At 57.3% G+C, this 27,699-nt stretch overlaps 1 protein-coding gene across 6 annotated transcripts in view; it reads left to right on the plus strand.

Annotated features, from left to right (window-relative positions):
• ADCY7 (adenylate cyclase 7) overlaps nucleotides 1-27,699 on the plus strand; it is a 61,116-nt gene that overhangs the window by 10,346 nt on the left and 23,071 nt on the right. Inside the window, exons 1-6 of one of the 6 annotated variants that reach the window (XM_061138466.1) lie at nucleotides 2,572-2,723; nucleotides 22,614-23,050; nucleotides 24,456-24,665; nucleotides 25,743-25,904; nucleotides 26,661-26,810; nucleotides 27,059-27,207. In XM_061138466.1, the coding sequence (XP_060994449.1) occupies nucleotides 22,880-23,050; nucleotides 24,456-24,665; nucleotides 25,743-25,904; nucleotides 26,661-26,810; nucleotides 27,059-27,207 (842 nt within the window). In that variant the 5' untranslated portion in view covers nucleotides 2,572-2,723; nucleotides 22,614-22,879. Of the gene's footprint in view, nucleotides 1-2,571; nucleotides 2,724-3,486; nucleotides 3,671-3,832; nucleotides 3,983-8,674; nucleotides 8,800-15,765; nucleotides 15,788-22,613; nucleotides 23,051-24,455; nucleotides 24,666-25,742; nucleotides 25,905-26,660; nucleotides 26,811-27,058; nucleotides 27,208-27,699 lie in introns of those variants that run through there. The other 5 variants (XM_061138467.1, XM_061138464.1, XM_061138465.1 and 2 more) reach the window with 5 other exon arrangements.

Raw genomic sequence — 27,699 nt, forward strand, 5'->3', positions numbered from 1 at the left:
AGGAAGCTGTTACTGGACGTGGAAGCTGTGGAAGGAATGTGGCAGTGTGTATCCTCTGAGGAGAGCCCTGTGGTCCAGAGGAGGTGATGATGGGACATTGCTTCCGGAAAGGTAGCATTTGTCCTTGTCTTGGCAGGATGAGTAGCATTTTAACCCCAAGTGGCAGAAAGGCCTGAGCCAGGGCATGGCAGGGTGAGGCAGCTGGATTGTGGGGTCATGGGAGATCAGGCTGGAGAGATGACTTGGGCCAGGCATGGGTGTGGGTCAAGAGGAGGAGCCAGGATTTGACTCAGGAGATACCAAGACACCATGGAAGGTCTTTGACCAGGGCAGACGTGCAGTAGAGCCAGGATCTAGAGAAGACCCTCAGTCTGGCCTTCCTCGTCTTCAGCTATAATTGAGCATTTACTGTGTGCACTACACATGTTTCTCACTTAACCCTCACAGCCTCCCACGGAGTTGGATGACGTCATCCTGACTTTACGATGGGCCAAGGTAATGTAACTGGGCCAAGGTCCCTCGATGGGGACTCTGATTGTAGAGCTCTCAGCCTCTTCATGCCGTATTCATGGGACGGACTGTCATGAGAGTGAATCACTAGCCTGATTGCTGGGACCCTTCCCAGGGCTCCTCTAGGGTGTGGTGACTGGCGTATGGATGGTTTCCATGTCTGCAGTCCCTCTCAGACATCTGCCTGGGGTGCTATGGGCTTTCTTCCCTAGGGGGAAGGGCTTGACATCTGGGTTTGTCAGATGGGGCCAAACTATTTGCTCAGCGTTATTTGTCTCTTGGCCGACTGCCAACCGTGTCTGCTTGTTTTCGCTGCAGTTTTATTCCGTCTTGCCCACCATTTCGCGTCCTTGCCACTCTCTCGTGTGAGGGCTGGGGGCTCCCACTCACCAGCCAGGCACTGGCTAGGCCGTCTCCCTGGCCTGAGACGCCCTGTCGTGGGCCTCTTCCCCCTCTGGGCGGGTGAGGTCTCTCTCCCGGGAGCTCTGGACCGCGCGTCTCGGCATCTCGCCTTCAAGGATGCCCTCCCAGGTCTTTGTGCCGCGTCAGCGGTGGGCACATCTCAGCCCGGAGCTTGCCTGGCAGGGGGCTGTGTGCACGTCAGGCTTGTGTCCCCAGCACCCCAACAGGGTCCTGCCCACAGGGAGGAAGCGGGGGTGTTGGAGAGTGAGCGGAGAGGGGCGGGCTGTGCCAGAAACCAGCCTCCCCTGCCCTAGGCTGAGGAAGCCCACAGCTGCCCCTCCTTGGGGGGAGTTTCTCCAGCAGGAGCAGCCTGTCTCCAGGGAGGGTCATGATGTGAGTGATTGAAAGCACTGGGTGTGGAGTAATTCTGGCTCTTCCCATTGTTTTTTTTTTTTTTTTTCAGCTGTGTGTGCTCTGAGTCTCAGTTTTCTGTCTACAGAATGGGCATGATAGCAGGACCTCCTCCCGAGGCTGGGCCTGGTGCCCAGCACACAGCAGTGTTTAAATGCTGACCCCAGGTCCTGCCTGCTGGGATCTCGCAGTTGGGGTGAGGGGTGGGGTGCCGAGTGACCAGTGACTGGGGCTCCGGGTGCAGCAGGCCGGCAGGGAAGCAGGGAAGAGTGGCTCCTCTGGGGAAGGAGCTGGAGGGGAGACCTGGGGAGGGTGAGGCTGGGAAAATTGGGCTGCATCCTCTCGTCTGGAGGAGGAAATGACAGCCCACTCCAGTATTCTTGCCCGGAGAATCCCTTGGACCGGGGAACGTGGTGGGCTGCAGTCCATGGGGTTGCAAAGAGTCGGGATTGACTGACCGACTTAGCACGCCCTTCTTTGTTACCGAACAATAGGGTTTACTGTCAGGATACAAGGTAGAAAATGACCCCAGGTCCCCGTGTCACATGTTCAGGGGACTCCCTGCGGACCGGGAGGTGCTTCCCCCTCCGTTTGGGGCCGTCTCTGCGCCCAGCTCCCTTCCTATCTCCTGCCACACTGCTGAGCACCCCACCATTCCAGAAGGGAAGCTGAGGCCTGCAGTGGAAGAGGAAACTGGAGCTCGATTCGTGGCTTCCAGGGATGCAGGAGTGCTGAGGTTCTTTGAAAACTCTTTGGAATAGGGGTTCCAAGCCGGTTGGGGGGTGGGGGTGGGGTGGGGAGGGGCAGCTGTGAGATGGAGAGGTGGCAAGCCAGACTGGAGACCTTTGACCTCTTGGGCCTTCCCTTCTCCGAGAGGGATGAGGCCCCCTCGATGTGTGGGTGGGGAAACTGAGGCTCAGGGCCCTGTGTGAGAGGTGGAGCCAGGAAGAGGCTCCCTGGCAGGCTTCTGTTGCTTCGAATTGCTCATTAAGGTGCTGGGCTTCTAATGCAGGCTTTGGGTGCTTGTTTTATTTTTACTTTATGAAAATGGTTCCAGTTTGAAGCTTCCAGTTTCCATGAGGTCATTGGAGCCAGGAGCCTGGCCTGACGGCTCCCTCCAACTCCTGCGAGGACTCTTGCTGTGACTGGGAGAGGGGGCCCCCGCCCCGCACACCCCGAGAGGCGCTGAGCTGAGGGTTCAACGTTGGCCTTTCTGTTGCTCCCACCGCCAGAGCAGGAAGTTGTGGGTCCAGATGTGACTCACTCTCATTAGGTAGCCGGTGGAAGGAGCCTTCACGTGTGCGAGTCTGGACGCTGGCCAAGGAGCGGCAGGCGACGGCCACCTCCGAGCAGGCTCTGCCCCTGGCCCAGCTGCTGGGGGGCCCCTGGAGGAAAGCCAGGTAAAGAGGGCTGAGGGGATGGGGCGCCATCTGTCCTAGAGGCCTGGGTCCCCCTGGGCAGCACCCCTCCCCACCCGGCAGGCCTGGCCGGGGCGTGGATGGACACGGGCTGGACTGCAGGTCGGGGAGGCTTTGGATGGCCAGGTGTGGGGGCTCCTGGACAGGGCCACTGACGTGTCTCAGCCTGACGAGAAGCTGCTGTTACGACCGTGGTGGTGGTCACTTGTCTCGGTCCAGCTAGACTGCCGTGAGCTACAGACTCTCAGCTGTCCACATTGCTCTTCAAGGTTGTCGTTGTACATTTACAAGTACACTTTACTTTTGTCAGTGAAAGTCAAAGTGAGCGGGGGAAGAGCAAATGAATTTATTTTGTTAGATTAAAAAAAAAGAAGAAATAAACCCAAACCACACTCTGAAAGTGACACGTGCCCAAGAGACAAAGAACCAAGATGCCTCAAGAAAATGGATGGAACAGTCTCTCTTTCCCTCCAAGTCCTCTCAACTCAAAGCTCTGGAACTCCCAGTGTGGACCTTGGGGAGTGGGTCCTTCTGGTTCTTTCTGCTCATTCATCCAAACATGCACAGACGTGCACAGACAAAAGCAAGCGTCTCTTGTCCGTGTCATCACATGGGGGTGAGGACAGCAGGCCCTGCGGGCTTCCTGCCCCTGGCCAGCCCTTAAGGGAGGGGACAGGGAGGGGGAGAGAAAGCGGAGCCCTGGGCTGGACCTCCAGGAGACAGACCCCCCTGGCCCCAAGGCCTGGACGGACGGCCGCAGCCCAGACTGGCTTTGCCTGCAATAGCTGGGTGACCGTGGGCCGTCACCAGCTCTCTCCGCCACAGACACGCAAAGGGGACGACGTGAGGGGTGACTAGACCACCGTTTCTCAGGGCGGGGGCCCTGCTCCTCAGATGGTTTTAGCCATGTGGGTGAACGTGCTTAAAATGTAGGTGTTCGTTTTAATGTATTTCAGAAAAGAGGAAAAAAAAATATCCGTAAATAGGACCTGTGACTTCATGCATGTATTTTTGGCTTGGACAGGGCTAAAGAAGACACAGAAACGAAACGGGGAGACTTAAGAGGAAGTGTGGTGGGATTGGCTCCACAGGAAGCGTGGGCGTCCAGGGGGTGCGGAGTCTGGAAGGCTCATCCGAGCGCCCTCCTTTCTGACCTGGCTGCGGGCCTCCCCCCTCCAGATGGGCCCTGGGCTTCCTGGAGTTTTCCTGCGGCTCCGGCTGTGGGGGAGGAGGACTCTCAGGTTGTAAGGCCTCTGCCCTCCTTGGGGAAGGTGTGAACTCCGTGGGGGAGTCTACAGGGGTAACTCACTGAAAACAAGTGACTATTTGCTGGCGGCTGTTTTCCCAGGGGTGGGGGTAGGGGTGAAGGGCAGTCGTGGGGTCTCTTTGCCAGCAGTGGGTCTGGGGACAGCCAGGCTTCCTGTGGGCCCTTTGGGGATGGGGGCTGGTGCAGTGGGGGTGGGGGGTTGCGGGCAAAAACGGGGCTTCCAAAAAGCCGAAGGTGCTTTTCCTGAGGAGACAGAGGCCCGGCTTGATGTTGCTTTGGGGAAGTGCGTCCCCTTTACAGTTTGTAATTATTGGTTTAACGCATTCCCTGCCTACCCACCCCCTCCAACCCCCGCCACCCCGAGTGGTAGTGTTGTCTGTCCCCCCAGTTTGTGGAGGGGAAGCCCGAGGTCTGGTCCTGGCTCACACGGGGAGTCGGTCCCCAGGGCATCCATTCGTGTGCGCTGCCTCTCAGGGAGAGCCACCGCATTTGAGGCCTGGCGTGGGGGTCGGGACGCTGCACCTCATCTTTGGAGGGGCTGCTGGGGGGAGTGCAGCTGTCCAAGCTCCGATTGGCTTTGGAGGGCCGGTGGGGCCGAGCCTTCCTCACGGAGGGTCTTGTCTGCCCCCACCTTGGGGTGGCCGGGGCTGCGTCAGGGCTCTTGCCCCAGCGGGGCTTGTGTTCTTGGGCACGCGCCGGTGTCCTGCCTCGGTAGGGAGGTGCGTGACCCAGCCCTTGGCATTTTCCATGACTTGCCATCCCAGCACTGCCGGGTCATCAAGGGGTGGCCGGCGGCCTGTCCCTCACCTCTCTCCTCCTGCCGCGGGCATGTTTACGCTGAGCTAAAGGCAGTTGTCCATGTCCCATTGCCTAGGCTGAGGTCGCTGCTTAACTCGGCTGGGAAAGTCAGGGTCTCAGAGGAAGCCGGCAGAAGGGTCACCCCAGGCAGGGTCTCTGAGTCAGTGTGGCCACGTCCAGCCTTTGGTGGGGTCGGGTCTTAGGGATGAGTGGGAAGTGCCAACGGCATTTCCTTTCCTTAAAACGACCTCAGTAGCCAAGAGCTGGGAGTGAGGCCTTGGTATCGGAACAACAGCCAGAGAAGCAGGGTCTTCTGGAGCCCATTGGGTTCAGCCCCCTGCCTCCAGGCAGAGCTGGATTAAGGCCTGGGTTCAGTCCCCCCCCCGCCTTCTCCTGGCCATGTGCGAGATGAGCAGGGGATTGAGCTAGTTTCTTGCATCTGTGAAACGGGTCACTCATGGTACCCAGCGTGCTGGGTAGTTGTAGGATTACAGGAAGGGCTGTACGTGGTGCGGCTGGCACAGAGGAGCCGCTGCCCACGCGGAGGGCTTTGTCGTTATTACTGTCATGCAGCTGTGTTTGGGGCTCTCTCGCCGTCTGGCCTTGGGTGGGAGGGTGCACGTCCTTGGAGAAGGGACCCTGGGAGGGGAGGGCGCTGGGCAGGGCGGCTGAAGGGTGTCGCTGAGGGGCCTCCCTGTGCCCTTGGGGCGGTCACAGTCTCTGGGTTTCTCAGTTTTCTCCTCTGTAAAATGGCAGCACCCACGCAGGCTCCTGGTGAACTTAAAGGCCTGAAAATGCTTCCCAGGCATCCGAGACCAGCAAACTCAGGCCTCGGTGCTCCTGGCAGGGGCGAGCCCCCTTCCACTGCCCGAGGGGCCCACCAGCTCTGCCCCCGCCCTCCCAGCCCAAGCTCACTTGTGGAGTCTTCGCTAGCCCACCTGTGGCTCCTCCTGTTGTCACCTTCCAAAGAGGGGGGCCTGGTGCCCACCTGACAGCCATCAACATCCAGCTCAACCTGCCATGGCCCGCAGATTTCACAAGGGGCTCCATCACGGCCGGGGCCTTGCCCAATCCCCGGCGCAGGCCTGGGGGCCGCGGCACCTCTGCTCCCCACGTGCCCCTTTCCCCACACCCCCACCCACTGTGAGCCTCTGGAAGGACAAGGTCTCAGGGTGGGGCAGGGCGCGAGCCTTGGGCAGGGGTGGGCTGAATGAGCCCTCTCTGTGGAAAGTCACCTTTTCACCAAAAGATGGCTGAAAGTCACCTCTTTGGTGACCCTTCTCCCGGTGATGCCCAGGGTGGTCCTTTCTCCCTCCGTCTGCTGTCTCTTTGATGGTCTTGCTTCATCAGCGTTTTCTGAGCACTGAGGGCTGTGCTGGGGGATAGACTTGAGCCCACCCTGGGTGAAGAAGGGGTGGGACGGCTGACCTTGGGCCTGGAGAAGAGGCCCGTGGGGTTCCTGCGTTCCCCTAACACACAGATCGGTCAATTCCCCCTGTCCCGTGTGCGTTCAGCCCCCTTCTCCTGGCTTTTGCCCACCGCCCCCGCCATCCTTGCCCCCGTCTCTAGTTCTGTCTGCTAAACCCTGGGCCTGCTCCGGACCCGGGCAGCGGCCGCAGCCGCCTCTGCTTAGAGTGTGTCCCCCCTTCAACCCCCTTCTTGCCTCTCACCCCTCCCTGCTTCAGGGGTCCTTGGGGTCAGGAGAAGACGGGGGCACCAGGAGCACCTCCCCTTGCTCCCTGCTTCTCTTTGCGCCTCTGTCCGCCCACCCACTGGACCATGAAGGAAGTTACCCCGCAGGCGTGATGGATGGAAAAGGAACAAACTGAGGCCTTTGTTGCGGGTCCCCTGGTCCTCAGACGGGATCCTGGCCCCCAGGCCCACCTCCTCTCACTTTCTGCTGTGCTGGGCTGGGGGGGTGATGGTGGGGGTGCCCATGACCCAGGGGAGCTTGTACCACTTGTGGGTGGGGAGCAGCGTAGCGGGCCTGGCTTTCAGGCATCAGGAGGCCCCCAGGGGAGATGCCAGCAGTGGTGCCACCCCTATCTTCGGGACCCAGAGGACTGGGTGACGGCCTCTTGTCTTCAGGATCCGGGCCTCCTTGCCCTTGGAAGTGGCTTAGCTCACCACCTCAGGTGCAGCCGACTTGGGTCCGGGGCTCCTGGCATCACTGGTTGGCCTAGCGGGGAGAGGGTCAGGATCCTGGGGTGCAGCCCCTCCCTAAACGGGGGGAAACAGGCCCAGACGCTGGTGTGCTTCCCCGGGCCGAGCTGCGCTGGAGGCACGTTTCCCCTGGCCGCGCTCAGCGGCGGCTGTGGGTTTGGGCTGGCCAGTCCCTCTTCCTGCCTCAGGCTCCCCATCTCTGCAGTAGTCAGTTTGACTCTGCCTCCCACCCACCTCCCTGCCGTGCCGGCCAGGGACCCCCAGGTCTGCCCATCCCCGCTCCCCGAGCCCTACTCCTTGGCGTCTCCTTCGAGCCCCCATCTGGCTCTGGGAGGAGGAGCCCTTTGAAGTTGGCTGGAGGCATTACTTTAATGGGGTCCTGGCCTAATGGGGAGGCATCTTGTTTTGAAACACCCAGACTCCCTGGAGCCACTGCTCAGGTTCCCTGGGGAAGGGGTACCTTGGCGCCTCCCAGGCAGGCCTGGGACAGGGGCTGGCACCCTGGGATCTCTTTGCCAGTCTGCTTTCTGGCAGGGGAGTGAGAGAAGAGAGGAGCTGCCTTTTGGGGGCTGACGGCAAGTGGGGCTCTGTTGTGAGGTCTTTGTCGCAGGCACCCTAGTCCCCAGCTGCGTTCCTGCCCCGCAAGGCCCATCTCTCTCTCTCTCTCCCCACCCCGCCCCCCCCCCGCCCCCCCCCCCCGCCCTGGGCTGGAGATGATGGAGTGGGAGTGACGTCAGTTTCTCTGGCCCACCCCTCTTGTGTGGAGCCCTTCGGGCTGGCCCCACGTAACAGCACTCCCTGGGTGTAGCCTCTGGGTCAGGCCCCTGGGCCTTAGGTACCGTCACATGTCCATCCTGCACAGGAGGAAATCGAGGCCCAGAGAGGTTATTAACGTGCCTCAGGTCACCCAGCCCCTCTGATGTGGAGCTGGGGTTCTCGCTCGTTTGGTCTCAGAGCTTGTGCCTCTCGACCACTAGGCTTTCCTGGGTTCACAATTGCCTGGCCTGAAGCTGGGCCCGCGTCCACCCTGGTATTTCTTCATCTCGTGGGGCTTGTGTGACCCACGTCTAGTCTCTCCCCTCCTCGCAGCGTGGGCTCACAAGAGACCCTGCACCCATCTTGTTTGTTGGAGCTCTAGCACTTCACGTGGTACCTGGTGTGGGCAGGAGCCCAGTGAGCACCTGTTGGATGGCAGTGCGGGGGCCTTGGGCTGGGGTAGAAACCGCACCGCAAGGTCAGCCCCCTTCCCTGTGAGAAGTTTCTGGATAGTATAAGGAGTTTGTATAGCCGTTAGGTCATTTCACTGCCAGGGGAGTGTGTTTGTTCCCGTCGCTCAGCTGAGAATCGGGAGACCTGAGAGGCAGGTGACGTGCCGAAGCTCATGCAGACAAGACTAGTGACACGTGGATCGGGGCCCAGGCTCCGCGGTTCAGGGCCAGCTGTTTTTGACTCAGTTCGTGAGTTTGGGGTCTGAGTGTCTCCTGTGTGCCAGGCAGTGTTGGGTCCTGAGAGCGGGGCAGTGTGTGGCCAGACATCGGCCTTGGGAGAGGCAGTGACAGGCCAGGATCTCTGTGCTGTGGTGGGAAGCGCAGGCCCTGAGTCCAGATTGGGCAGCCTTCCTGGAGGAGGGGGTGCCGCTCAGCCTGGCTCTGCAGGGCGGGCAGGAGTTTGCCAGGCAGAGGGAGCTGGCGGGGTGGAGAGGTAGGCAGCGCTCTTAGGCTGCCTGAGCCGGGAGACAGAAGGGTGGGGCTTGTTTGGGGAACTGAAATAAGTCAAATCTCACAGCCACAGAGGGCCTCAGGACGCGCTGGAGGAGTGTGTTGGCCAGGGGTGAGTAGGATGGAGCTCATTGTCTGCGGGGTGGCAGACAGGTGTGAGGCGCCCTTGGGGAAGATCCCAGGGGAGGCTTGGGTTTGGGGAGGGGGGGAGTGCATGTGGCTGCCGTGCACCTGGGCTCCATCGCGGAGGCTGCCTGTGCCCAGGGGAGCCTGGCTCTGGCGGATCAATCTGTGGAGGGAAAGGGTGGGCTAAGAATGGGGGCGCTTGGGCTCAGGAGACAGCCGTGAGGAGGGGCTCCTGAGCCCCTGTGTTGGCGGCTCCGGAAGCCAGACTGTGGTTTCAGGGGGTGTGGGGGAGGTCGGCTGGGGCTGCTTCCCTTGCAGAAGGGCTCTTCCGGGCTCCGGGCTGGGCCTTCACCAGGCAGCCCTCCCCCTTCGCCTGCCCCCCCATGTGCCCCGTTGACCTCGCACCGTTCTCAGGAAGCCTCGAGGAAGTGGGGTCTTGGCACCTTGGAGGAGGGCTGGGCTGTCTGGCGGGGGTCTCTGGGCAGTGACTTCGGGATCTGGTCTAGACAACAGTGCCTCTCTGGCTCTGAGGTTGCGGGGGAGGCTGTGAGCCCTGCAGGGCCTGCTGAGTTCTGTGTGGGGGTGCCTCTCCATCTGCCTGTCCCGCTAACTTCTCTAGTCACCTGAGTGAGGAGGGAGCTCGCAGGCCCTGGGGGCCTTTTCCTGCCCTGGGAGGAATCCGGCCCAGAGAGGGCTTAGAGGCAGAGCTCTTCAGGTCTCTGTGCCCTGCACAGCTTTGCGGCAGGTGGGGAGACTGAGGCAGGTGGGGAGACTGAGGCAGGGGGCACTTGGAAGCAATGCACGGGAGAGGCAGGAAGTCGGGCAGGAGGGTCTCTCCTGGTTGCTGAGTGTTCTCTTCCACTTTCTCTTCCCCGGGGCGGATGGTTTCCCCAGCTGAAGACTGCCTGAGCGCAGGGTCTCCTCCAGTCTTCCCCGCACCCTACCCTGGAGGTCAAACTCGGGGCTGGCCCCCCTGTGCCCGTCCAGCCCAGCCCAGGGTCAGGTGGCGGTGAGGGAGTTGGGCCCCAGCCTCAGGGAGCTCCCAGGCTGTCAGGAAAGGGGCGGATAGTGACCTCTGTGCATGATGCTTCTTGGGGGAAGGTCCCTGAGTTGAGTAGCCGGAGTCAGCATTTCCCAAAGAGGATTCATTAGAGATTTAATGAGAAAAGAGCCTCATGAACCAAGAAGACTGGCAAGTGTTTCGCTGTGTTTATTAATTCAGCAGCCTTGCTTTCTTACAGGGCTTCTCAGAATCTTTAATTCGCTAATGTGTACAGCGTATCTTTGAAATTGAAAGTGGTGGTTGCTCAGTCATGTCAGATTCTTTGCGACCCCATGGACTGTAGCCCACCATGCTCCTCTGCTCATGGAATTCTCCAGGCAAGCACACTGGAGTGGGTAGCCATTCCCTTCTCCAGGGGATCTTCCTGATCCAGGGGTTGAAACTGGGTCTCCCGCATTGCAAGCAGATTTTTGGGCTTCCCTGGTGGCTCAGTTGGCAAAGAGTCTGCCTGCAATGTGGGAGACCCAGGTTTGATCCCTGGGTCGGGAAGATCCCCTAGAGAAGGGCATGGCAACCCACTCCAGTATTCCTGCCTGGGAAATCCCGTGGACAGAGGAGCCTGGTGGGCTACAGTCCATAGGGTCGCAAGAGTCAGACATGACTGAGCGACTAAGTCCTGGGTATCTTTAGAGAGAGAGGAAGAGAATGGTGAGGCCAGTGCTGCCTGTGACCAGAGCCGGGGGTGTGTGTGGCCCCGCATGTGCGGCTCCATGTGCATGGCTCTGGGCATGTGCCTTTTCACGGCCTTGCGGTTGGACACATCAGGAGGTGCAGACCTGGGGTTCAGAAGGAGCCTGGGCTTGGAGTGGGCAGCTCTGAGTTCGCATCTCAGCTAGGAGGCTTTGGACCAGTAGCTTGAGATCCCAGAGTTGGTTCCCTTGGCTGAAAGTTGAGTGAGAGCACCCCTAGCCCGCCCCGGGGGTCAGGATGCAAGGACGTCGCCTGTCTGCAGCAGATGTTCAGAGACTGGCAGGTCGGGGACGCCCGTGGGCTGGTTTCCTGCCCTCTCTGTCTCCCCGGCAGGTTTGGGGTGTGCAGAGCATGTCTTGAGGGAGGGTGTTGTGTTTTTTCTCCTCTTTGCAGCCCTAGAGGCCTTGGGGTGAGGACCTGGTGCTTCCTGGAGGCTTTCTGGCTCGGGCCCACCTTCCTTGACCCAGTGGACAGGTGCTCTCTCGAGCCCAGCAAGGCACCGCCTAGAAAGTCCGCCTCTGTGAGGGTGACCCTGCTCGTGCCGCAGAAAGCAGCCCTGAGGGGCTGGCGCTGCCCTGTCCACTCCAGAGGCCAGGCCACTTCTGGAGTGGGCTCTCTGACCTCTTCAGTGCTGTGGCCCGTGACCGCATCCTGGCCGCCTCTAGCCCTCGAGGCCCTTTCTGCCACCCTAATAGAGCTGTCCTCTTGACTTGGGCATGACGTGCCACGTGCAGCCCCCACACTGCCTGCATTGCCTCCACTGAATGCCCTCAAAGCGCTGGGCGTTCAGAACATTATTCCCCCATTTTTTTTTTTTTTTCAAATGAGGAAACTGCAGCTCAAAAAGGATAGGTAACTTTTTCAGGGTCATGCAACTTAGACGTGATGAACCTGGGGTCCCTTTTTCTGTTTTTCTTATTTTGTTTGTGTGTGTGTATACTCAGTCTCTCAGTTGTGTCCACTTCTTTGAAACTTCATGAAAGTTACCAGCCAGGCTCCTCTGTCCATCGGATTTCCCAGGCAAGAATACTGATGGGGGTTGCCATTTCCTATTCCTGGGGATCTTCCTGACCCAAGGATTGAACCTGCATCTCTGCCTCTCCTGCATTGGCAGATGGATTCTTTACCACTGAGCCACCTGGGAGGCTCTTTGATTTATACACTCTAATAATGTTTGGAAAATCACGTGGACAGAGGAGCCTTGTAGGCAACACCCCAGGGGGTCACAAAGAGTCAACTAACACATGCGTTTATGTTTGCGGTATTCACATACGTATTTATACATATATATGCACACACATATACACCCACTCTGACAAACAGGCCAAGAACACATCTATGTTAATATATTTAGAGTGTCACTTCAGTTATCAATTGCTTTATAGTGCCCTTTGAGTTTCTCCTTGATTTTTTACTTTATGTGTTTATGAAAAACCCCTTTATTGAGGTATGAGTGACATACAAAAAGCTGTGCATTTTAATTGTGTACTACTTGATAAGTTTGGAGGTATGTATATACCCATGAAACTATCACCATAGTCTTTGTTGTATGCCTGTCCCTCACAGCCCAAAGTTTCCTCCCCTCTTTTAATTTATCGTTATTATTTTTATGCTAAGAACACACAAAAGCTACCATGTTGAAAATTAAGTATTCAGTGCAGTATTGTTAATGATAGGCACTATGCATATGATAGATCTTGTTTTTTTCTATTTGAAAACTTTAAAAAATTGTACAAGCTATGTTATAACCATAGAAATAGAAACTGAAAATAACAAAATTTGTTCACTCTGTTAAAGCAGCAATTTTGGTGTTTCTGTGTCCTGGTTTGGTCCTGATCCACTCCAGGCATGACCTTCCCCGTGTGGAATTTTCACAGGATACCCTGCCATAGTAGGGCTCAAGCTGCTGCATCTTTTTGACACCTGCATAGTATTCTACCATAAGATTGTATTGTGATTTCTCTTCTCCAGACTGATACACACATTGCTTTCAGTCTTTGGTAGTTACAAATAATGCTGCAATGAATAATCTTGTGTATAAGTCAAATTTCACACTTGTGAAAGTGTTTGTAGGATAAATTACTTGAAGTAGGTTTGCCAGGTCAAAAGGTGTGTTTGTACATTAGTGACCCAGGGAGGTACAACTAAAACGCCCCCCCAGGGGTTGTGCTGAATCTAATGCCTGCCGGGGAGTGTCTGTTTCCCCCCAGTCTGGCCAACACAGATTTGTGAAATGCTTTGATCTTTGCCAAGTGGATATGTAAACATGGTTTTCCATAGTATTTTTAATTTTCATTTCTCTTATTATGGGTGAAGTCAGTTTTTTTCCCCAAATGTTTAGGCGATTTGGATTGGATTAGGCGTTCTGTTTATACTCTCCTCTCATTTTTCTATTAGGTTATTGTTCTTTTTGATTTGTAGGAACTCTTTACATATGAGGGAGATTAGCTCCTTGTGATAAAAATTGCAAATGTCTCCATAATCTCTTGCTCATCTTTTGATTTTGCTTTTGATAGCTTTTACTATGTATAAAAATTTTAATTGTAGTGAATTTATCAGTCTTTTCATTGTGGCTTTTAGGTTTCATGTCAGGTTAGAAGGGACTTAGTCACTGCAGCCTTATTTGAGAATCCTTTCATGGTTTTTTGCTCTTTGCAAATCATCCTAGTATAAATTATGACTCAAACTTTCCCTCCTCTGGGTTTTGCTAACTTTTTAAACAGGCAACTAGCAGTGCAGGAGTTAAGACTTAAACCTAAATCTTTCTTGCCATCTCCAGGACAGTGGCTACTCTGGGTCAAATCCACCATTACCGGTAGACCCACTGGCTGGGTCATGGGAAGCCCACTGTTGTGACTTCTTGGGCAGGACTAGCACCACATGAGGTCTCTGAAGGCCAGCTAGACTTCCCCTTTCTGTTCTTCCTTATCAAGGGGAACAGGAACAGGAATGAAACATGGGCGTGAAAGTGTTTTAGCCTAAAGGGGGAGCCTAGTGAAGGTAGGGCTTAAAGGAATGAATCACTAATTTCAGGCAAGAGTGCGGGGGAATATATAGCTGTTCTTTCCGATATGAGACCCTGGTTGAGTAGTCAGTTAATCAACACTGTTGCCTGAACACCCACTGTGTGCAGAGCCCCTTGCACACAGCTGGGGGAAGGGGGCACTGAAGTCTCTGCCTTCTGAAACTTGGGCCTGGACCTGAGTTTGCTCTCGGCCCCTGGCCTGCATGCTGGCACGTAGAAGGTGTTGGTGAACATCTGCTGAAGCCATGAGTGCGTAAACCTCTGTCCAAATGAGTGAATGAATGGATGAACCCTTTCCGGGCAGTCCCTAACCTTCATTAGAATTGGCGCAGGAGACGGCAAACCTGATTTATTATCCCTGGCAGCTGGAGCCTTGGGGGTGTTTGTGTTTTAGAGATTGACTAGGTCATGTCTAATTCCAGAGGAGAAGTAGAAGGGCAGATTTCAGGAGCAAAGAACAATTCCCTGCCCCACCCCTAGGATTAGCCCTCTGGGGCCAAGTGACAACACTTCTTTTTGTTGGGCCTAGGAGGTCTGATTTAAGTACTTCCTTTGCAAGCGGGAGAGCCATGGCCCAGATCGGGTGAGGGTCACAGAGCATGTCGGCAGAACCGGGGGGCTGGGACACAGGTGTCCGGACCCCAAGACTGAGTGGCCGCCTGCACTCCCTGGAGGCTGGGTTGGAGTCAGCCTGGGGGTCTTGGGGAGCAGGGCTGGCTGGGGACTTAGCTTTTGGGGGATTTTGGCTTTTGCTCGTGCCTGGTGGCACTGCGGGCGGTCACCAGGAGGTGGGGAGATCAGGTAGGGGGTTGTTAGGGACCCTGCCCGCTTTGCACTCCTCTCTCTCTTGTGGGGACCTCATGGCTGGGCTTTGTCAGCTCTAGGAACTGAGCTTCCTTCTGGGCACATGTGCTGTTTTGTCCTCGCAAACTTGGCCTGTTGGCCATGAGGACCTGTGCCTCACTCTCCCCTGACCTTGGGCATCCGCTTCCTGGTGAGAGCACTCAGGCCTGGAGCCTGAGAGCCTCTGCCACTCACATGGCCGGGGCAGCGGAGCTGGGACTTGAACCCAGGCCTCCTCCCTCCCAGGCACAGATCACCTGGGGAAAGGTGCGACGCGGCAGGTGCTTCCTGTTCTGAGGGAGACCTTTTTGCCTGCTTTCACCATCTCATGCCTTAAAGCCAACCCCCCACCGCAGCCGCCCTGCCTGCTTTCTGCCAGCTTTCTGCCGGGTTCAGTTTGGCTTATCCGTTTGTCCGTCCCACAAGCACCTGCCAGGGCCCAGCTGCAGGACATGGACTTAATCCCACATCAGTTTGGTGAGGCAGTGCGGGGATGTTTGAGAGGTGTCTTGGAAGAACTCCTGACAGGGACAAGCACCGGGAGAAAAGGGTGGGCAGAGGGAGCTTATTCTTCCACATGAGCTATGGCTTGGACAGGGTTCCTGGGTGCCCCTTCGTGCTGGACTGGGCAGAGCAGCTACTGGCTTCCCCTCACAGAGCTCTGGGTCTCCTGAGGGAGGTGATGTTAACGTGATCAGGAAGCCTGCCAGTCACCCAGTGCTGGGCTGGGGGGTTCTGGGCTGGGGGCTCCTGCCTGCAGCAGTATGGTCATGTGGGCGGAGCGTGGGCACAGGGGCCGGTCCGAGAGGCCCAAGTGGGGCCTCTCCTCTCCTCAGGCCCGCCTGCCTGCCCCACTTCACACCCCAAGGCCCCACTTCCCCTTTCTGGGGCCACCAGGCCCCACACAGCCGCGGGGCCTGCCAGGGCAGGGCCAGAGGAAGCTGGGCTGGGTTCCTGCCAGTGCTGCTTGGGTGAGGAAGTGGGTATCCTGTCTGTGTCTGTGAAAGCTGGGGTGGGCTAGCACTCCCCTAGGGGTGTGGTAGGGCTGGGAGGGGGCTGCCAGATCAGCCAGTTCCGCTGGGGAAGGGTTTCCTGAGCACCCAGAGGGCCAGGTCCTGCAGTCATAATTCAAGGTCCTAGCGCCCTCTCTCCAGGCTCCTCTAGCTGAGGACCCCTGCCCATCAGTATTTGACAGGAAGACCCCAGTCCTGTCTCGGTTGCAGGGAAGGGAGAAGACTGTGTGTGAGAGAGCTTAGAGGGCTTCCTGGAGGTGGAGGCCCTCCTGGATTTTGCTGACTGTGAGGACGCTCCCTGGCATGGCTGCCTGATCTCGCCCCTGGAAGGCAGAGGGAGGTACTTTGATGGAGTCCACTTTGCCCCCCACCCTCTCTCTGGAACCTTGAAAAGGGGGAGGCCTGGAAGGGGTTGGCATTTGGAGATGTTCTGGGCTCTGTGGATGTCAGTACTGTGAGGGAGATGGGCAGGACCCTGGATGGCCTGTATTCAAATCTCGGCTCTCTTTTACTAGCTGTGTGACCTCAGGCAGGTAACTGAATCTCTCTGTGCCTCAGTTGCCACATCCATAAAAGAGACACAGGAGTCTCACCTTCAGGGCAGGCATGCGGATTCAGAGAGCGCTGGGCACACAGCGAGCACGCAGTAGATTCTGTGAGGGTCTGTCTCGCTCAGCCACAGGCCCTGGGGACGCAGAGGGCTTGGAGCCCGCCAGGGCCGCTTGGGGAGCGGCTGGGTTGCCCGGCTGTCAGTTTCTTCCTAGGCATACCCCTGGGCTCCCTGACTCCTCTTGCACCGGAGTTTCTGGCAGGTACTGGAGAAGATGCGGGGAGCATCCTGCCTCCTGCAGCCTTGGGCCCCCGGCTGCTCGGTTAGTCAGGGACCTGGTGGCCGAGGTATGAGACCAGGTAGGGATGGGGAGGGTTCCCCAGAGAAGGTCTCAGCCAGGAATGGTTGCTTCTCAGGGGCCTACTCCCGCCTCTGAACCAACTTCTCTTGACTTGGATCCTCGAGGGGAGGATCCTCATGGGAGGGCTTTCTGGACACAGCACACTGGGGCAGGGGGCCTAGCACGGACCTTGGGACTCGGTTGCAAGTGCCAGAAGCTCAGTTGGCTTCAGCCGTGGTGGGGGTGGGGGGGGGGCATTGATTGTCCCTTTGAGTCAATCTCTTGGGGTTGCTTGAGCCTCTGACAGAGCTGGACCCGCGGGCCCTGGGGCTGTATTCAGGGCTCTTTCTCTCTCCAGTTCTCCACGTGAGCTTCTTTGTCACATCTGTCACTGTGTGGCTCCCTTGGCTGCCAGCTCCAGGCCGCTGGCAGAGAGAGCATCAGCAGAAGTCCCAACGAGGACTCGCACTGATTTTGGTCCCATGTCCATCTCAGGTGGCGCTGGTGGTAAAGAACCCACCTGCCAATGCAGGAGACGTAAGAGATGCAGGTTTGATCCCTGGGTCGGGAAGATCCCTTGGAGGAATGCATGGCAACCCGCTCCAGTATTCTTGCCTGGAGAATCCAGGGACAGAGCAGTCTAGAGCAGTCCATGGGGTCGCACAGAGTTGGACACGACTGAAATGACTTAGCACACATGCACACACCATCCTTAAACCAGTCGCTGGGGCTTGGGAGAGACTGTGCTGATGAGTCAGACCTGGGTCACATGGCTCCTGAACCGGGGGCTGGGGCACCTAGCAGAGGCAGGAAGCACCCTCCCAGTGGACCCTTGGGGGTCCCCCTCCTTTGTGAGAAGGGGTTGCTCCCCCGCCAGCGTTGCTGTGAGGTGGGAGTGACAGTGAGGGAAGCCTGGGACTCGAGCCCCTCCAGATAATGGGGTCTCGAGATCTCTGCTATAGGTGTCCGTGGAGTTCACACAGGACCCGGGGGGTGGGAGTGATGGGGTGCAGGGGGCGGGGGCGGGCCTGGCTTGACCTAAGGTCAGGCTTACAGCGCCTGGTGCCGGAGAAACCGCCCCGAGAGGGCGGTTCCCGTCACAAGGCCTGCGAGCTGAGATTGCAGAAACGCTTGTTAGAGATGCGGCAGGAGTTCATCTGGGGGCTCAGAGAGGCCCCCGAGTTTCCTGAGCTGGCACTGGCAGAAGAACTGGAAATTGGCCAGAAGGGCGTTGAAACCTACCCTGACAGAGAGGCCTCTGGGTCTCATTTTGGGGAGGAGCTGGCCTGTGGAGCCCCTGGATTAGGGCATGGCAACCCACTCCAGTATTCATGCCTGGAGAATCCCTCGGACAGAGGAGCCTGGCTGGCTACAGTCCACAGGGTCACAAAGAGTCGGACACGACTTAAACGACTCAGCATGCGTGCATGGCCTGTGGAGATGCCCGTTGGTGCTGGCTTGTCTGCGGGATGTGGTAGCACAGCCCTTCCCCGCAGTCTGGCCTTGCATGGCTCCCTTTGTTCCAGAAGCTGGACGGGGCCCCTGGGTGGCTCGCGTCCCCATGCCCATGATGCCCATTGTCCACTTTCTCGCCCGCCTGCCGTTGCCCAGGAGGTGGCCTAATTAGATCCCCAAAAGGAGTGTTTACCAGGCCTGAGTTTCCGAGGACTCCTTCAGCTAATCCCTCTCTCTCCCTGCCTGGCTCAGCCAGGCTTTGTGTGCCTGGAGGGCAGGTTGGTGTTGGGGGTGAAAGGCCCCGTGGTGTGTGTGTGTGTGTGTGTGTGTGTGTGAGCACACGCACATGTGTGTGGGGGTGCACTTGTGCACATCCTGGCCACCCATAGCTCTGTTCTGGGGCTGCGCTGGGGGGATGGAGTGGCCGTGGGGAGTTTCCTTGGCCCCTTGGAGTTTGGGTTTCTTAGCCTGGCAGTCTTGGTGCCCTGGGGCTGGCACTCGGCCACAGAGACAGGCATTGTTGGGAATGGTTTTGGCAACTGGTTCAGTCCCTGGGAGCTGCAGCTTCTGGAAGGAGCTCTGTAGGGAAGCCTCTCCCTGTTGACTGAAACCATGAGATGGGGCTGAGGGGTTCTGGTTTGGGAGCTGGCAGACCCAGGCTTGAGTCCCAGCCCTTCTGCCAACCAGCTCCAGCTGTGTGATTTTAGGCGAGCTGCTCGACCTCTCTGGGTTCGGTTTTGCATCTGTAACACCCGGGCCTGACAGGTCATGAAGGTGAGGGGGGAGATGTGTGCGCAGGCTCCTGGTGTGACTGTTACAGCTCTTTCACGTGCGCCCTGGAGCGGGGCCTTCTCAGGGCAGGGGCCTCCTCTTGCTTTGTGACGGCTTCAGCACAGGGCTGGTTAGTACTCAAACATGCCTCTGCTGGAACAGAGACTAGTGAGTGTCGATTCAGAGGTGGCGAACTGCTGGGCTGTGCCACGCGAACTTCAGGAATTTCTTTTTTACTGAACTATATAGTTGATTTGCAGCGTTGTGCCAACCTCTGTTGTATAGCAGAGTGACAGTTATACACATATAGACATTCTTTTTTAAAATATTCTTTTCTATTATGGTTTATCCCAGGAGATATAGTTCCCTCTGCTATACAGTAGGACCTGGTTGTTTATTCATTCTAAATATAATAGTTTGCATCTACTAACCCCAAACTCCGAGTCCCTCCGTCTCCCTCCCCCTGCCTCCTGGGAAACCACAAGTGTGTTCTCCGTGTCTCTGAGTCTGTTTTGCAGGTAGGTTCATTTGTGTCATATTTTAGATTTCACATGGAAGTGACATCATATGGTATCTGTCATTCTTTTTCACGGCCGAGTAGTATTCCGTAGTATGTATGTACAGCATCTTCTTTATTCATCTGTTGATGCATATTTAGGTTTTTGGCCTGTTTTTGTTGTTTTTGTTGTTTAGTCTCTTTTGGCTATTGATACCACACAAATTTTAAAAATTAGCTATCAACATTTGAAGACCGGTATTTCATGTAGAAATCAGATTTGTAGCTTGTCCAGGCACTTTGAACACTTTGGCAGCCCTGCCTCAACCCCCTCAGGGTTGCCTGGGTTAAAGAGGTGGTTGCCAAGGCTTGTGGACACCTGCCTGGGCCCAGGAGGAACAGACGGGCCTGGACCTCTGGCAAAAAGCCCCTTCTTCTGCCTCCAAGAATGTGGTTTTTCTGTTTTGTACCTAGGATTTGAGGAACAGGAGCTCCCAGATGGAATAATGCATCAGGTGGCTCCTGATTCAAGGTGGCCCCAGGTTACTCAAGGCAGCTGGTGCTCGTTGGGGGTCTTCACTTAAGACGCTGAGATTCTGGGTGACCTGCTGTTCTGTCTTTGGAGTCTCTGGACTGACGTTCCTTTGCAGCTTCCACCAGTGGCCATTTGCACCCCTTGTGACTGCCCCGAGCCTTCCCGCGTCTTCCTGCCTCCCTGCCCTCTGCTGCCTGCCTTGCCCTGGTTGCTGTCCCTGAGGCAGGCCTGGAGGATGTGGGGGGCCTGGACTCCAAGTCTACTCCCTTGATACAAGATTCCTGTTGAGAGTGTGGCAGCCGCCCGAGGCTCCAATGGCTGCATCTGGGGATTGCACATTTTCGGGGAACTTTCTCTCCCTGGAGACTGGGAGCCCTAGGGGAGAGAAAGCCAGCCTGGCACACAGGAGATATAGTGGGCCTGGTGTGCCATAGGCATGATTAGCAAGCCTTTTGGGAATAAACTAATGAGTAAATATATGAGTGGTGCTGGAGAAAGAGGGAGACCCTCTGGGCTGAGCATTGCAAGCCTGGGGTCTGCTCTCATCTTGTCACTAAGGGTCCACTGTGTTCTTCTCTGAGGTTCAGTTTTCTTTTCTATGAAGTGGAACTTGCTAGCTTGTCAATGGGTCCTTCTAGAAAAATTCAGTCTTATGTGGAAACTTAATCTAATGCAAGGGGGATGCTCTGACTGAAGCTGATGTTCGGGTCTGAGACTCACAGAAAAGCTCCAGTAATCGAGTGAGTGAGGTCTTCACACAGGAACCGTTGGAGAAGAAGAAATCCTGCAGACAGACTTCACATGTGTGGCCACCTGACTTAGGACAAAAGTGGCTCCACTGACACTTTTGAAGGAAGAATGTGGCTTCACTTAAGGCCAGTGGGGTAATCAGATTCCCTTTCAGAAAAAGGAGCTTGACCCCTGCATCATACTGTACCCCAAAATTCCGTGAGATGGATCAGAGCCCTACATGTAGTCAGCCTGCTAGAGCAGTGCTTTCCAGGAGAAGCTTCTGGATGCTAGAGGGGCTGCATATCTGCACGGCCCCATGTGATAACCACGAGCTGTGTGTGGCCGTTGAGCACTTGAGATGTGACTGGCGTGACTGAGGGACTGACTCTTTTTCTGACTTTAAACATGTCTTTGATGTAATCAGCACACTATTGTGGTGTTGTGCTCAGTTCAGTTGTGTCCGACTCTGTGACCCTGTGGACTCTAGTCCACCAGGCTCCTCTGTCCATGGGGCTTCTCCAGGCAAGAATATTGGAGTGGGTTGCCATGCCCTCCTCTCATGCTATTGTTATGCTCAGAAAATTAAGTGTAATTTACTAACCTAGTCCCACCTTCTGCTCCCATGTATCTACTTGGGCGCTGTGTCTTCTTTGCTGCACGGGTTTTCTCTGGCTGCAGTGAGTGGCGGCTACTCTCTAGTTGTGGTGAGCGGGCTTCTCATTGCAGAGGCTCCTCTTGCTCTGGAGCAGGGGCTCTAGGGTGCTCAGGCTCAGTAGTTGTGGTGCTTGGGCTTAGTTGCTCTGTGGCATGTGGGATCTTCCCAGGTTAGGCATCAAACCTGTGACCCCTGCTTTGGCAGGTGGATTCTTAACCACTGGACCACCAGGGAAGACCCAGTTCCCATTTAGATTTCACCACTTGTTTCAAGATAACTTTTTGTAGTTGTACATTTTTTAAAAAAAATTTATTTATTTGGCTGGGTCAGGTCTTAGTTGCAGCATGTGGGATCTTGTTCCCTGACCAGGGAACAAACCCGGACGCCCTGCATTGGGAGTGTGCATTCTTGGCCACTGGACCACAAGGGAAGTCCCTGTAGTTGCAGTTTTTTAAAAATCAAGGTCTAGATAGAGTCCACTATATTGCATTGCCCAAAGCTTCCCTGGTGGCTTAGTTGGTAAAGAATCTGCCTGCAGTGTAGGAGACCCAGGTTCGATCCCTCAGTAGGGAAGATCCCCTGGAGAAGGGAATGGCAACCCACTCCAGTATTCTTGCCTGGAGAATTCCATGGACAGAGGAGCCTGGCAGGTCCATGGGGTCGCAAAGAGTCAGACACGACTGAGCAAGCAACACTTTTTTTGTTTTTTGGAAGATTTTAAAATGTATTTTATTGTGTAACATCCCCACTTTCTCTCAGGTCACTGACTGGTTAATAGGGGGTTATTTGTCCTGTAGGTCAGTAGTTTGCAAAGTGTGGACCAGCAGCTTCACCATCTCCTGGGAACATGTGAGAAATGCCCATTTCTTCTCAGACCCCACCTGGTCCTGCTGAAACAGCACTGGGAATGCAGCCCAGCGATTTGTGTTTTAACACGTCCTCCGGGATCTCCCCTGGGTACCCCTGCTGTTGTGACTAGCCCGCTTCATAGATTTGGCTGATTGTGACCTGCTGTTGCCATTTACCTTCTCCAGTTAGCCTCTATGTGGGACTGAATTTTTCGTTTCATTAAAAAGTGTTTTATTTATTTATTTTTGGCTGCATCGGGTCTCCTCTAGTTGGGGCGAGCAGGGGCTGCTCTTCGTTGCAGTGTGTGGCCCTCACCGCCAAGCACGGGCTCTCGATGCGCCACTTCAGTATTGCGGCACGTGGGCTCAGTTGCTGCGTCTCCAGGGCTCTAGAGCGTGGGCTCGGTAGTTGTGGTTCATGGGCTCGGCTGCTCCGTGGCACATGGAAGCTTCCCAGACCAAGGATTGAAGCCGTGTCCGCTGCCTTGGCAGGTGGAGTCTTTACCAGTGGACCACCAGGGAAGTCCTAATTTCATTTTTAATCAACTTTAATTTTTGGCAGTGATGTGTGGCTGGTGGCTACTGTATTGGGCAGTGCAGTTCTAAGAAATACAGGAAACTAGCTTTATGACCTTGGGGTGGGCCAGGCTTTAAACAAGACCTGAAAGTTAGGTTTGGGCTAAGGTCGATAATCACACTTGGGTGTGAGTCCTGACCTCGCTCTCCCCTGATGCCCAGCCTTCCCAGTCCAGGTCAGATCTCGGTCTGCTTTTTGTCTCTGCAGAGCTGAGGACCCCGAGTGACCGCTCAGTTGGACCTGAATGCAGAGGCGGATGCTGGCAGTGCAGTGAGCAAGGCCTGGCAGCGGGAGCAGTGCAGGCCCCGTGTGCCCATGGAGCTGCCAGCCGAGGGGGTACCTCCCCAGCCCCACCTGCCAGGCCGGGAGAGGCCAGAGGCCTAGGCGCGCAGCCGTGGGTGTTGGCAGACAAATGCTCCCCAGGCCGTGGGGTTTCCTGCCTGGACCGCTGGGTGGGTGTGCCAAGGTGGAGGATGCCAGCCAAGGGGCGCTACTTCCTCAACGAGGGCGAGGAGGGCCCCGACCAGGATGCGCTCTACGAGAAGTACCGCCTCACCAGCCAGCACGGGCCACTCCTGCTCATGCTCCTGTTGGTGGCCATCGCCGCCTGCACCACCCTCATCATCATCACCTTCAGCTATGGGGTGAGTGGGGGCAGCCCGTGGGTGCCGGGGGCTTCCCTGGGGTCCAGGTCTCAGCTCTGATGTTCTGTACTTGTGAGGCCTTGGGCACGTCATTATCTTCTTTAAGGCTGAGTTTCTGCATCTGTAAAGTGTTATGGAGCATATATAGGCTGGAGGAAGACACATTATTTTATTTTAATTTTTAGGTCTGGGGTGGTTTTAGATGGTACGTTAATTTGGGCAAATAAATGATCGTCACTTTTCTCCACAATGGACTTTGATTCTATTGAAGACCTGGGTCAGGGAGGGCCGGCGTGTCCCTGCTCGCACTTCTGGTACCAAGGCAGACATCATGAATCAATCCCAGCGCTTGTGCTCGGGGAGCCTGGCCGTGGTCTCAGAGTCCTTCTCAGCACAACTCTCCAGGCAGACACCACAGCCATGACCTGTGTGTGGCTGTTGAGCACTTGAAATAGGGCTAATATGTCTTAAAGAACTGAATTGTCTATTTTGTTTCATTTTCATTTATTTTTATGCTCTGGCTGCGGCATGTGGGATCTTAGTGCCCCAGCCAGGGATGGAACCTGCGCTCCCTGCTGTGGAAGTGCAGAGTCTTAGCCACTGGACAACCGGGGAAGTCCCTTAAATTTGCTTTTAAATTAGTGGAAGTTTAATTTTGAATAGCCACAAGTGGCTAGTGGTTGCTGTATAGGACGATGAAGTTCTAGGAGAAAACAGCAGAGACTAAAGGGTATTACTAGAGCCGTATGAATGAGGTAAGGTGGCCAGCACCGAATAGGTGCTCCATCAGTGCTGTCTGTGTCTCTGTGGGTCTCAGGGACGTTTGTTCCGTCACTTGGCAGGTAGTTACGGAGTGCCCGCTGTGGGCCTGCCCCCGGATCAGTCTGTGCTCGTCTTGCTTAGGGGCCCCAGGGGGAAGCCAGGTGCCAGCCAGCTGTGCGTGGTCTTCCCTGCTACCCTCCTCCCCACAGGGCGCACTTCTGTGCCTTTCCTTCACTCCTCCCCTGTCTCGGATGCCCTTGGTCATCATTTCCCCTTAAAGATCCTTTCGTTCTTTTAAGAGTTAGGAGCAGTGGCCCCTCCACCCCCCGCCCCCCGAGGCTTTCCGCAGCTGTGCTTCTGTGTGCTTACACCTGTGCCCTGCAGGGGTGTACAGAGCCCCTGGGGCCCCTGGGGGGGGGGGCGGGCACTGGGGGGAGACGGCACCCCCAGCTGAGGCAACAGCGCCAAGCCTGAAGTGACACAGAGCCTGATGTCTAGAGGGAGGAAGGGCACCGCCCACGAGGAGGGAGCCGCTGGTGACTTCGCTGAGGCAAGCGGGCCAGGCTAACCTGGCAGGCTTCCTGGAGGAAGTGACACCCTGCTGGATAGCGGTGGCATTTCTGTGTGTGTCTGCCCCACCCAGGACCCCTCCAGACACCGGGCCGTCCTGGGGACAGCGTTCTTCACACTCGCTGTGTTTGTGGTCCTCTACGCGCTGGTGTACGTTGAGTGCCTCGACCGGCGGGGGCTCAGGGTCTCAGCGCTGCTCACCTGGGCCTGCCTTGTGACGCTGGGCTACGTGCTGGTGTTTGATTTTGACTTGCCGAGGAAGGACACCTGTGCCTGGGGGCAGGTAAGAGGGCAGGGGACCCTGGCGCCCCTGGGGGTTGGGTGCGCTTGGCAGCTCCTGCACTCCCTGGGCCTCAGGTCCGTCTTGGAGGCTGATCAGCATTGGGTGTACTGGCACGGGCCCTCCCCTCTCTCCGGGCTGTGGTTCTGTGACTGAGAATGGGCCCTGGGCTGGTCTTGTTCTCTCCGCTCTGCACTGATGAGATGGGGGTGAGGTGGGAGGAGGGTCCACCTGAATGTCTAGCCACGGCGTTTCTGGAAATGACACATCTCCGATCAAAGAGGCAAAAGGCCCGAACTGGCTCAGGTGGCAGGAAAGGCCCGGGGTCAGTCTGGGGCTTCAGCAGGCTGGCCAGATCCTGTTTCCTTCCAGCTCTGCTTCCCTGTCAGGCCATCCCCAGCTCAGCACACAGATGGCTGCAGCGCCTCCAGGCTGCCGTCCACCAGCCTGCCCCAGCCAGTTGAAAGAGGGAGCCCTTCCTCAGCCAGCTTGACTCACACTGGCTGGCCTGGGTCATGCGCCTAGCCGTGGATGGTCATTGTCATCAGGGGCTGGCCCCAATCTGACCACTGGGGCTGGGGTCATGGAAGCCATGCATGGAAGCGTGGGAATGGGCACTGCTCCCTGAAGGGCGGGAAGACGCAGGCCAGCTCTGAGAGTGGACGGGGTGGGTGGGCCCGCGCCGCTGGAGGGGGCAGGCGAACGGGCCCTGCCCAGCCTTCCAGTAGTTACCATTTTTGCAGAGGAAGAGCTGGGGGCAGCCGGCACCAGGCAAGGGCTCCCTGGGCCCCGAGGGCAGTGGGGCTCAGGCTGGGTAGGCTTGGCCTTGGCCCCAGACCCTGAATCAGCTCGTGGGACATGATGCTGGCTGGGTGGGTTTTTGACTTTTTCCTGCTCGCATGTGTCTGCTGCTGCTGCTCACCACACAAGGTGGGGGAAGGGGCCAGCCTGAGGGCAGGGGGCACCAGGATCCTGGCCTGGCCGCTGAAGACTCGGCGTTCAGGCTTCTGGGGCCCCACCAGCCGAGCGAAGCTGGGCGGGGGTGGCGGGGCGGCCGCGCTCACGGCACGCCGCGTGCAGGCGCCCTTCTTCCTGTTCGTGGTCTTCGTGGTGTACACGCTGCTGCCCTTCAGCATGTGGGGGGCCGTCGTGGCCGGACTCGTCTCCAGCACCTCCCACCTCCTGGTGCTCGCCAATCGGATGGAAGCCTTCACCGACCCCAGTGTCCATGTGGGGCTGCAGGTGAGGGGCGCGGGCCTTTGGGCGCGGGGCCGGCTAAGCCGCGGGTGGGGCTGTGGTTGGGGCTGAGGGCAGCTGAGGCTGGTGTGGGTGAGTTGGAGGCCTTGGAGACGGTTTGCGGACAGGCGGCCTCCAGGCCAGGCTTTATCCCAGTCAGCAGGTGCCCTGTCCTGCAGCCTTTGCTTTGCTGGCCTGGGGTACCCCAGGGTTCAGCCTCTCCCTCCAGCCCTGACCTTCGGGGTCCTTCCTGGGTCCGTTGCGCTGTGCTGGGTGAGACCCTGTTCAGAGGTTTCACCTGCTCACGTCGGAGCCCCACGGGACAGGGTTGGACACCCTGTCTTGTCTTCGTGTTGAGGGATTCTGAATGGTCAGTGGGGATGGACAGTTGTGTTTTTGGTCTGGGAGGCGAAGGCCGGAGCTCCGGGCAGCCAGCCAGGCACCATGCCTTCCGTGACTGTCCTTGGCACTCCCCTGGGCTATGTGAGGAGGCATGCTCCTGCCTCTGTTTTAGTGGCACTGGGTCCTGAGCCCTCCACACTAGGGGACGCCTGGAGGATGCAGACACAGGCCTGAGTCCCGTCCTGCAGTCACAGCAACTCACTTGGGATCCAGCCCCTGTCTGGGCCTCAGTTTCCCTGCCTGCACCCCTTGGGAGGCCAGGGATCGGGGAGAGGGTCCCAGCACCAGCCCGTCAAGGGGGCTGGTCTCCTGGGGGCATGGGCCAGGCCTGATGCCAAGCCCGCTGTGGCCCACCCGCAGCTGCTGGCCACTGCGGTGGTCTTCCTGTGTGGGAACCTCATGGGCGCCTTCCACAAGCACCACATGCAGGATGCCTCCCGTGACCTCTTCACCTACACCGTAAAGTGTATCCAGATTCGGCGTAAGCTGCGCATCGAGAAGCGCCAGCAGGTGGGACCCGCCGCCCCTCGTCCCCCTGCTGTCCCTCAGGCCCCACGCCCTGTGTCCTTTCTCTGACGATGTGCTTGGCGTGTCCACGGGGCACCTGACCAGACACCCGTGCCGGCGTCCCCTGGGGGGCTGCCGGGCCACGGGAGGTGTGTGCCCGTGGGTTGGTGCAGGACGTGTACCAGCTGCTGGGGGGCATGGCGCGGAGAGGATGGAGGCCTGACACCGCCCTGCCCGTGCCCGTGTGCCAGGAGAACCTGCTGCTGTCCGTGCTGCCTGCCCACATCTCCATGGGCATGAAGCTGGCCATCATTGAGCGGCTCAAGGAGCGCGGGGACCGCCGTTACCTGCCCGACAACAACTTCCACAACCTCTACGTCAAGAGGCACCAGAATGTTAGGTCAGTTTCCTGGGGAGGGAAGGGCCTACCCTCCTACCTGGAGGCCCAGGAGACTCCCCCAGACTGGGGAGAGGTAAATCCAGGCCTCTCCCCGGGCCTCAGTCTCCCCGCTTGCTCCCCCAGAGAGTGAGGTTGGATTACATGGGTACTGGAGGAAATCCTCTCTCTCCTAAAATGGTCAGACTCTGCACGGACGTGACTGCAGGGAAGGAAGGGGTCATTTGCAGGTGATTCTCCACGGGACACAGGATCCCCTCAAAGGAGGCGAAGCCCCCCTCAGGTGACTGCTAGTGGCCCCCCAGCCCTGACACCTGATCTTGATAGACTTGAAGGGCCTGCAGAATCTTAGTCAACGGCACTGCCCTGAGTGAAGTGTAGATGCGGGTGCCGTGAGCTCCACTCCAACCCTCTGCCTGTAGCTTAGCCTTCCCTCCGAGGCTGCCCGTGGCCTCTGTCTGGGCTGTGGATGGTCCAGAAGCACAGGCTCAGGAG

The sequence above is a fragment of the Dama dama genome, chromosome 4 (assembly GCF_033118175.1).
Source record: "Dama dama isolate Ldn47 chromosome 4, ASM3311817v1, whole genome shotgun sequence".
Classification (NCBI taxonomy): domain Eukaryota; kingdom Metazoa; phylum Chordata; class Mammalia; order Artiodactyla; family Cervidae; genus Dama; species Dama dama.